Source organism: Mytilus trossulus, chromosome 7 (genome assembly GCF_036588685.1).
Source record: "Mytilus trossulus isolate FHL-02 chromosome 7, PNRI_Mtr1.1.1.hap1, whole genome shotgun sequence".
Classification (NCBI taxonomy): domain Eukaryota; kingdom Metazoa; phylum Mollusca; class Bivalvia; order Mytilida; family Mytilidae; genus Mytilus; species Mytilus trossulus.
In genome coordinates, this window is record NC_086379.1 from 75013209 (window position 1) to 75024398 (window position 11190).

The 11190-nt window shown below is 33.7% G+C and overlaps 1 protein-coding gene across 1 annotated transcript; it reads right to left on the reverse strand.

Annotated features, from left to right (window-relative positions):
- Positions 1-1121: 1121 nt before the first annotated feature.
- On the reverse strand, positions 1122-3501 carry LOC134725812 (uncharacterized). The gene is made up of 2 exons (XM_063589978.1): positions 3313-3501; positions 1122-1832 (listed from the first exon to the last, which is right to left on the reverse strand). Exons 1-2 carry the CDS (start codon positions 3362-3364, stop codon positions 1423-1425), a joined length of 462 nt encoding a protein of 153 aa, XP_063446048.1. The 5' UTR covers positions 3365-3501; the 3' UTR covers positions 1122-1422.
- Between the last annotated feature and the right edge of the window lie 7689 nt (positions 3502-11190).

Here is an 11190-nt window from a genome sequence, read left to right on the forward strand (position 1 = left end):
AATACTTTTTTAGCAGTTACTGAACATGAGGTCAAGGACAATGGACATATGTCATTATGTATTTGTGTACACGATAAGAAGTTCACATTTTCCATCTACCTTCAGACATATAAAGCTTATGCAAAGAACTACCGACGTTGCGGCCAGATAATCGTTTGTCTCGCATTCCGGTAATATTCGCATTACAACAAGTTTTCTATGAGTATTGTATGGTAATACATAGTACCATACAGGTTAAAAATTCATTGTAATCATGCATGGAACGAAATTCTAACATGATCTATTCTAATTTGGCATGGTGTAACTAAATAAAATAACAAACACACCTATCACTAATTTCTTCAAACAATTTACCACAGAAAAATGCCATTTATCATAAAAACAAAAAAAATCTTTATCAAAAATTAGTTATTTCTCTTTGAACAGAAATCTAGTAATTATAAAGTATTTCATCAAAAATTTGAAATTTGATTCTTTAACTGAACAAGAAAAAAAAGGTAAAATCGTGAAAATTCAACATCGCCAGTAACTTGTCTTGATAAAACAATTAATACACCAAATTTCAAATCAGTATCTTCAAGAATGAAAAAAAAGCTTGAAAACTGATTTGTCGGACTGACAGACAGATAGACAGACAGACGGACAGGACAGACTTTGACGGTAGTGGACTAAAAAAACAGATAAGACACTTCCGGTGATAGTCATGAACAAACAAGGAATTACAGGACTGTAGTTTTGAAAAATGAAACCAAGATAAACCCCGTTAGGAAAACTCAGCCTGGAATGATGCATCAGATGCAAGATGTGAAGAAGAATACGGAACTAGTATATATTTGTTTAGGGGCCAGCTGAAGGATGCCTCCGGGTGCGGGAATTTCTCGCTACATTGAAGACCTGTTGGTGACCTTCTGCTGTTGTTTTTTTCTACGGTCGGGTTGTTGTCTCTTTGACACATTTCCCATTTCCATTCACACTTGTTTTTCTAATTTACAAAAATGCTGGAACTTTGCTACAGAAGTTGAAAATTTGTCTGGGAAAATCAAAGTCATCTCTTAATTCGTAAAAGACGACGAAAAGTTGGAAGTACTGTGATATAAACAAATCAAGCAAGTTATAAAAAATCTTAAACATCTTTTAATCTTCCAAATTTTACATAACTCAAACAAAAATGTTAACAATACATTATATATCATCCATGACAAATGTTACTTCTAAGTAAATCTATAACAATTGTTCATTTTGGAATGTTCGTTCATAACCGTTTGTGATCGTCTCTTCTGTCTCTTTGGAGACCGGAAGGCAGCATGATCAAGGTTTGTCCTGTTTGGCAGTAGCAGCCTCATTCGGAAATCATGTCCTCGTAGCTGACTATTGGCCGAAGTGTTCCATATCAGATTCTCGCTAAGAAGCTCCTTATATAAATCAAGTGTACTTGTCTCTGACTAAGGTTTTGCATTTTCGGCGATCATCTCTATCAGAGAAGTTTATTTTACATCTATGCATATCTCTGTAAAAGTCTTCCCTATAGTTACAACACTTTTCAAATGGTTTACCGTATCTATCCCCACATTTCTCTGCCTTCCCGACAAGCAATCTAGAACTCGTATACGCAGAGTTAATCCTTTGTATCATATTCTTCTTTCTAGACGGGTCATGAATGTGACAAGAAAGCTTCTTCTTTGCTGTTTTCTCCCCAAGCTTACAACATCCGACTCCTGATGGCTTGAACAAAGCAAGTGCCCTATCTACACGTGACTTTATAGACGTTTGTGGACTCTGAGTCCTGCTCATTCTTGCACGCATGAGTAAGTGGCGTGGAACGACGGCTTGTACTGAAAATATATAAAACAAAACATGAATAAATGATGACTTTTCAAACTCACAGAATCAATTTCATTCTAAAACATCGTTAAAGGAATAATGGAAGATCTTGATCAATTGTGACCCACTCTTTTTTTCGTACGGATTTTTTGAGTGACGCTTAACACTTCGTTACAAATCTTTATGTTAGCGGCACTCGTATTTCTTTGCATGACGAAACTGTTACCGCAGGTCATGAGTCAAGTTAATAGAATAAACTATTTAATTGTATTTAAATAAGATGATATATGCACGAATTTCCCATTAAAGTTAAAAATACAAGCTATAAGAGGCGAATAATGTGATGAGTCATGTTAAACTCTAAAATAGTAACTTACAAGGACATAATAACAGAATACCTATTGTGCGAGGTGTCTGATATACCTATTTAAAAGCTATTTAATTCTAGTATTAAAACGGGTCACAGAGTAGGTCATGGAATACCATTAATTCAAACTAATCATTATTTTACATCGTTTGAAGAATGAAAGTAACCCAAAAAGAATTAAAAAAAACAATAAATATTCGTATATAGCTTTAAAACACAATATATTGGCATGTTCGTACTTTCAAAAAGTCAATTGTTATAAGAAGATCAGTAATGATATATGTACCCTTGTTGCACTCACTGGTAATGAGATAGATCACACTATTAATGACCACCCTAGTTCATGTCCTATTTTTTAATTACTAATTTCATCCTTCTGGACAAATATTTCACTTGTAAGCACTTGGTGTTTAGTCTGATAGATAGTCCATACTTACAAAAAAGGCTGTTATATAAATTTTCGTTGACATGACCAAATACCAGTAAAAATTGTCAGGAGACATAATATTTTCCGTTTTTTTTTTAATGCAGTTTACCATTAGAATACGTATATATATCAACTTGCATGCGCTGATATATGACAGCTCTGCATCAATAAAGCATACCATTCAATGGCACACTATTTCCTACCAAGAAACATATTCATTAAGAACCCTTGCGACTTTACAGCAGTGGTGGTCAAGGGGGAGTGGGTCCGGGTAGGAACCCTTCTTTTTTGAGACGATCAATGCATATGATTTGAATACCCATCCCCTTTTTGAAGATGACTCGATCCGCCCCTGGTCAGTGTCAGACTTGTTTTTAGTGAGCGTTATTTCGGAGTTGCAGAAGTGCAAAATTTATATATTTAAGTTCTAGTGTTATTCTTTCATAATCGAAGCTGCTTCAAATCTTAAGTTATGATTGTGTTTCTAGTTAATAGCAACTTGCTGTTTTGTTATCAGGTTGTCTCATAATTATTATCATTCCGAAATTAAAAAAAAATAATAATTTAAACGTCAAGCACGATATATTTGACATATTTAATTAAGTGAGCGTCATAAGGCATTAAAAGTTTAAAACATCTTAGATCATTTGATAAGGCGTCGCAACCCCCCAAAAACTGGATAGTATATTATTCTTACCTGAAATAGCTAAGATACAGGTATATATAACTCCACTGTAGAACAGATTCATTTTTACTATAGAATCAGCTGATTTAAGACAGGTGTGTAAAGAACTTCTAATCGTCCGTAAATGTTGTCTTAAATAGATTACAAAGTTATTTATACTACTTGTTAATGGGCCGTGTTCCACACGTCATCTGCCAATCAAATGGCCGGGTGTTATGTTTTTGTATGTACTGTTCATCAATATCACCCCATGTATAGGACGATATAACCTTATCACGAAACTTACGTTAATTTAAATTCATAAACAGGAAATAAATACCCCAGGGTAAATATCCGCATACCATACTATTGTTATGGTGTATTACAACACATGCGCTTGATGCAAGGACCCCCTTTTTATTTTATATTAGAAATTTCTCTTATGAAATGTGTTCTTTCTCTTATCCACACGATATATCAAACATAATAGATATCCAAGAGGATTAAAGTCCATTAAGTAAGTGATAACTAGATTTCAATTGAAACTCTTGATATTTTCATAACCCCCCCCCCCCCCTCCGGAAAAAAAATTAAAAATTAAAATGCCAATGTCAATGCACCAAGCGTATGTTGGGAAAGGCAGATATTCACTAGATAAGGGTTAAATAGTATCAAAATCTAAATGCCCAAACAAAAACACATTTATTTATAATTCCAACTGATCCACAAGAAGACTGCAGTATTTCGATGCCACTTTGGAGAAAACAGTATACAGATACCTGTTAACCAAGTCCAAGATTAATCGAATAATCTTTTTTATAACGTGTTGCAGTGGCGGATCCAGAGGTGGGTTCCGGGTGTTAGAACCCCCTTTTTCTTAAATGATTAATGCATTGGAATGGTGACATATAGATATAAATATGGAGGGTTTTAACTACCTTGACTGGCTATAAAATGGTGACATATATGGTTGAAACCCCCCTTGTATCCTTGTTTGGGACCTCACCCTTTTGAAAATGGCTGGATCCGACCCTGTTGTTAGGCTCAAAGAAATCTATTGGGAGTTTTCAGACGGTATAATATTCTTTGAGTACTGTTTTCTTTAAACATAAAGAAGAAAAAATAAGTGGTTCATCAATGGCTCGGTAGCAAAAACTAGTTCCTTTAAAATACATGTATACTGGTATATATTAGAATAACCGTCTTTCTCCCGACTTGTCGTTTGAACAGCTGTGTTACTCAGCAGTATTTTGGTTTGTAAATAACCGTCTTCAACTACGTTAGTAATGAACATAAATGTCTTCTACTATGATGTCATGTCAATGTGAACTCTACTATGCTGGCATATAATAACTGCATTCTATAAATACTACATTGTATGTTGAAATGTTTATAATTCTGATTTTCAACCATTAATTGGCATAAAAACAAGAGTAGGTACGAGAATACTAGTTACCATGTTTCTCTGCAATGATGGTATGTGCACAATGCTATATCTATGCAAACGAACTATATTCTACGACGATGACACTTGCATTTTTTTTCTTCATTTTTGGGATTGTAATACTTGTCTTCTATGTGTGTGTATCATAATAGTTTTGTTAATCTTATTCTGAAAATGTAGTGGTAAAATAATGGGAAGATGATAGAGGCGGATTATATAGGGAATCACTGATGCATGGATGGAGTGGCAGTGGCGGATCCAGGGGAGGGAACCCGCCTTTATTTTTGGACGATCAATACATTGAATGGGGACATATAGTTGGAACCCCCCTTTTGTCCTGGGTCTGGAACTCCCCCTTTGAAATGGCTGGATCCGCCCCTGAGTAAACCCCTTCTTAGCAATCAGATACCCCCCCCCCCCCGCCCCCTTATAGAAAATTATGTGTACCATCACTGATGTGAATCGATTGATGGTATAACAGGTAGACAATTTCGTGCCAATATACAGGAGATATTTGCCACTGAACGTGATATACAAACAACAATACATTATTTAGTTTGAAAATCAAAATAATTTGTTCAGTCACTGACTCATCGACAGTAAAATATAGGTATACATGCATTGTTTTGAGGCTTTAACCTAATACATTTAAACTATACGTTAACTGACTATTTTTACGGGTTAGTTTATTTATGACATAATAAAAGTGCATTTATAACCCGAAAATAGAAACTGTCACAAAGGAAGATAACGACCCCGGATAGCTTCAACAAGTCGGTTAATATAATGTTTGTAAACAAGTCATGTTGATACGAAGAAAATTCGGCTAAGTATGTTATAACAACCAAACAGTGGTGGATACAGAACTTTTCATAAACGGGGGCGCTGACTGTCTTTAAGTGGGGGTGGGGCGCTCAAGTCTAGTGGTTGGTCACCGTTCCCTATATAACCAACCAATTGTTTCATACGAAAAGGGGGGGGGGGCTTGATCCGCCCATGCCAAAGTTTGATCTTGTAATGTAATTTGATTTCTATCGAAATTAATGAATGGGTAGGTGGGTTGGTGTAAAAGTTTCATGCTATTTGCATGCATACTAGAATGCCACAGTTCATGCTGATGTTATATGATAGTCCATCCTGTCACGTATGTAGTACCAGACTGACACGCTGAGGTCAGATTTTAAACGTACTAGTTCATAAGAAAATGTGTCACTCTAACCAGGCGTATTTTAAAAGTCTGTCGCTGCCACAATCCATTCTTTTTCTCTGAAATTTTGCTTGCCATTTTAGCGGAAGCTACAGATTTTTCTTTCCATTATGGAGCACCGAAGATCACCCCCGGTGTATTGTGAAGTTTGTTTTGCTCGATCTTTGGGTTCCTATATATGTAGTGTTCTGTAGACTGTTGTTTGACTTTTCGTTGCTTTTTAAGTGTGAAAAATGGCTGTTTTTTGCCATGGCATTGTTGCATCGTTTTTTTTTTATTATCCCTTTAATGTCTACTACCTCCTTTGAAGGAAGTTAGTAAACAACTGTCATTCTCTTTTAACAGCATAATATCATCTAATGTGTTGTTACTTATCCAAAATCGTGAATTTTGGAAGTTAGATTTCCATGCTTTTTGATTTTGGTAATTGTATTAGGTTGCTATATCGTCATTGAGGTATCGTCATTGTGGCTTGCATTCTTTCTTAATTGATAATTGGCTAGCAATACATTTGTCTATAAGTTCATATTTCCCTCCAGCAACACCCGATGAGTGCATAACAAGAAAAACAAGACAAAGTTTTAGGCTAAGACCTTATATTTTATATCGATATCACGAATAGGATAGCTGATGAGTATCCAAGAACATGACTTTCAAATGCTGTTATTTCTGGCTAAAATGTGGATTTACGTGATGAAATGAAACTTTGCATGTACAGGACTTGCGTCAGAGAATTAATTATAAAAGATTAACCTGACTTTAAGTATAATAACATTTAGGAGAATCATTTAATCACACAACACAGTTTAAATTGTTTTCTTTGTTACATTTTATTTACGTAAGACGTGAAACGCTAAACTGCAGAAAATATGATATAATAGGTTACGCCCAAGGTAAATCGATTTGAAATTGGTAAGAATGTTTGGTTCAGGGACATGTCAGGCACGTAATAAACTTTACCGTTAGCTGTTTACATATTCAAAGTCATGTGAACTTAAAATCCATTTTGAAGATCTAAATGTTGTTTTTTTAAGTTAGGACTTCGAATCAGGCGCGGATTCAGCCATCTTTAAACAGGGTGGGGGATGGGAGTTCCAATTACACATGCAACTAATTTAATAAAGCGGGGGTTTCCAGCCTTGTGTCCCCATACAAAAGCATTATAGTTGCCAAACAAATGGGAAAATCTGCCAAGACTCTGCCAATGCTAATCTTGTTCAATGAGTAATTCCAGAAGGACTCTGATATCATCTGGCTAGGCTTTTACTGAACCAGACTGCTGTAATGTGTCAACGAAGTTCCCATATGTCACTGGTAATGGATTTAATGGAAATCTTTGGATAGGGACCCTAGCTAGCTAAAAAAATTTCTAGCAACATGAGAGCACCGGTCCTGCAGATTATTCAGTTACAAATGAAATACTTTCTATGTTCCTATCATAAAGACAGTGCATATTTTAGACGTGAACAAAAAAAAATCTATATGGTATTTAAACATGATTGAAGACGTAAATTGCAAAACATAATTAGTAACATCATTTGACAGGAATTTAAACAATATGCATAAGAGATTCAACTTTTAAGTCTTTGTTTTAAAATTTGTTCCATATAAAACACCAGTTTTTTGGAGTCTGATCCAAAATAAAATATTCATCAGGGTTGAGGGAAAAACACTCAATGAAATGAAACCAAACATGACAAATTTTCATTCTGAGGTGCTGATCAAGTGATGTTACTTTGTAGCTAATCCATCTTTCAAGATAACCACCAGCGGTGGTTTTCATTTAACATAGGACTCTATAGACAATACATACAAATGTCTTCTTTTTGAGAACCACTGAATGCTGACCAAGTGTTGTTACTTTGAAGCCGATCCATCATTCAAAATGGCAGCCAGTTGGGATTTAGTTTACATACAAATGTTTTCTCTTAGAAAACCACTGAATGGAATGAAACACACCATGGCTTGAATGTTCTGAATGAGGTGCTTGCCAAGTGTTGTGACTTTGTTGCCAAACAATCATTCAAGATGCCTGCCAGCTGGGAACTTAGTTCAACAACGAACCCTATGGACAATACATGCATATGTTTTCTGCTAGAGAACCGCTTTATAGAATGAACCAAACATAGAATGAATGTTCCTAATGAGGTGTTGACCTAGTGTTGTAACTTTGAAACCGAAAACTCATCAAAGATGGCCACCAGCAGGGGACTTAGTTTAACATTAGACCCTACTGGAAATCCATACAAATGCTTCTTCTAGAGGAGCACTGAATGTAATTAAACCAAACATGACATAAATGTTCCTTATGAGGTGTTGATTACAATACGTGTATCTTTACAGATTTAGAAACTGTAAACTGCAAAAATATCAAGGAAAGAGGATCTTCACAATTATAAGTCAACATGACCATAATTGCCAATTGAGATCTTATTGGAGTTATTGTCCCTATAAAGCCATTTTCTACAATTTCAATGAATTTATTGGTAATTTCTGTAAACTTGGCAAAAGTCTTCTGCTTTTGATTACAATATCAAACCAAATTTGACCTCAATATTTATAAGATTCTGTTATGATTTTAATCTTATTTTGCAGGATTTCAAAAAGCCAAGTAGAATCAGGTGAGTGATGCAATGCTCTTAAGAACCTCTAAATGCTTTTGTTCTCATACCTTTGTTTTGTTTTTGTTCTTGTGTCTTCTCATTGAAGATGTGATTTATATTCAACATTCAGGTTTTATCCTAATGTTTTTAACTGTGGCATGATAAATATCTAACTCAGAATAAATGTAAATATATTTATTAATAACAATGAAATTGCACTGATCATGATTACAACAAAGATCTAATAGGCTGTAATACTGTTGTTATCATGATAACAGTTTTTACAACATTTCATAAATTTCTTGCTTTTTACAATAAATATCAATAAAATAAGAAACATTTTAACAACTATCTGGATTTCTTGACAACTTTTCAGCAATATTGCACTAGTTACAGGATTTCTTAGAATATATCAGGTTGTATTGTAAATATAATAACTATATTGCACAAAAAAAATGTTAGGACTATTTACCCTATAATGCCAATACATTTACAAAGAGTCTGTGCAATTTTACATAAAGAAACGCTGAGGATATTTAGAAACCACATACATATTTATAAGAGAGGAACATTTCATACATATAGTTGATGTGGTGTATTTTCAACCAGCACTTGGTTTTTATTTTTGAAAATCAACCAAATTTCATGGTTGATTATTATTTTCTTTCCTTTAAGTTTCATTGTATAACAATACATTGTTTGTATAACTATATGGTTTTGTGACATCATGGCTACTCAAGTATTTCCAATAGTAATAATCTAAACTAAATGAAAACTTGGAATCAATAAACAATAAATTAGGAGAAAAAAACTTTGTCAAATAATGCCTTTAGAGTACCCATCAGTGCAGTAGCAAGTGTTATAATATTCAAACCCCCCACTTCAAAGACAATGGAAAATAATGCCATTAGAGGACCTATCAGTCCAGATGAAAGTGTTAAAATATTCCAATCTCAGAAATGATTGAAACAATTCGAGTCCATAACCCAATCCCCTAAAACAATGGAAAATATTGCAATTATAGCACCTTTCAGTTAAGGGGGAAGAGTAATATTATCCCCAATCTTCACTCCATAAACTATGGAAAAAAAACCACTGGAGAGTCCCCTTTTTAGTTTAGCTGTCCACACCCCTTATCCAAAAACAGACATAATAAGGAAACATGTTCATTTTGTAAAACATTGGACACATTAATCTCCATTACAACTACTCTAGTTTAAATCATAACCAAATAAAACAGAAAAGAAATCAAATTTCAAATGTTTACATATATCACAGTCTTACAGATTTCATAAACACAAAATAATATTAAGTGTACCAGTTTAAAATAAATGATTTATGTCCCACAAAATAACATTAAAAGCCAATTATAATACATAGCATTTTGTAGTATGATAGAGTGCCAAGTTATTTTTTTTATACATCATTACTACAAAAAATATTGAAAGTCTCTTGTTTGCTATAAACAATATGTGTCAAATCTAGGAAATTAAACCAGGGCTTGAATTAAAAAAATAAGAGAGTAATGAGAAAACCATCTAGTAAAACACTTTTTTTGTCTTAACACTTATAAATTTTGCTCACAGAAAAGACAGCCATAAGTCTATAATCCAGTTTTGCTTTCACTTTCTATCATTATATGTTTGTATAATTATATTGAAAAGAAACTACCATAATCTTAGTACAAGTGTATTACCTATTGTATAGAAATAACTTAATCTACTATAATTAGTGTGTGCATTGTGCATCCTTTACGTTTATATACAGTGAATATGTACTGTGTGTAGATAAATGCACTATTAAATAAAAAAGCTGTTAAATAAACCACAACGATTTAGCCCTCTTACTACATGACTGACTATTCGGATAACTTACAATTAGATAAAGATCAAGCAATCATGCAAATATAGGTAATTTTTAGCTATGATCACTTAATCATGAAATGTAGGTCAAATGATTTTACTATTTTCAAATGGTGTTAAATCATTAAAATATCTTTACACTGATGGATTCATTTTCTACAGCAAAAGAGATTTTTTCCCCAAAATAACTTTAACCAATGATTATCAAATGACCAAGGTCAACCAACATTTCATTATTGACAATTTTTTATTGTATTGAGGATGTCACTAATAATACAATATGAGATAAAAACTAGAGGCTCTAAAGAGCCTGTGTCGCTCACCTTGGTCTATGTGCATATTAAACAAAGGACACAAATGGATTCATGACAAAATTGTATTTTGGTGATGGTGATGTGTTTGAAGTTCTTACTTTACTGAACGATTTTGCTTCTTACAATTATATCTATCATGAACTTTGCCCATTAGTAACAGAGAACTATATTTGGTAAAAATTTACATAAATTTACCAACATAATGAAAATTGTTAAAAATTGACTATAAAGGGCAATAACTCCTTAAGGGGTCAATTGACCATTTAGGTCATGTTGACTCATTTGTAGATCTTACTTTGCTGAACATTATTGCTGTTTACAGTTTATCGCTATCTATAAAAGTATTCAAGATAACCAAAAACGGCAAAATTTCTTTAAAAATTACCAATTGGAGGGCAGCAACCCAACAACCAGTTGTCCAATTCATCTGAAAAATTCAGGGCAGATAGATATTGACTTGATTAACAATTTAACTTCTTGT

Bases quoted from the DNA above. Each gene is read 5' to 3' on its own strand.
- LOC134725812 (XM_063589978.1), bottom strand. From the start codon at position 3,364: ATGAATCTGTTCTACAGTGGAGTTATATATACCTGTATCTTAGCTATT. The intron at 1,833-3,312 runs GTAAGAATAATA...ATATATTTTCAG, and splicing joins CTGTATCTTAGCTATTTCAG to TACAAGCCGTCGTTCCACGC.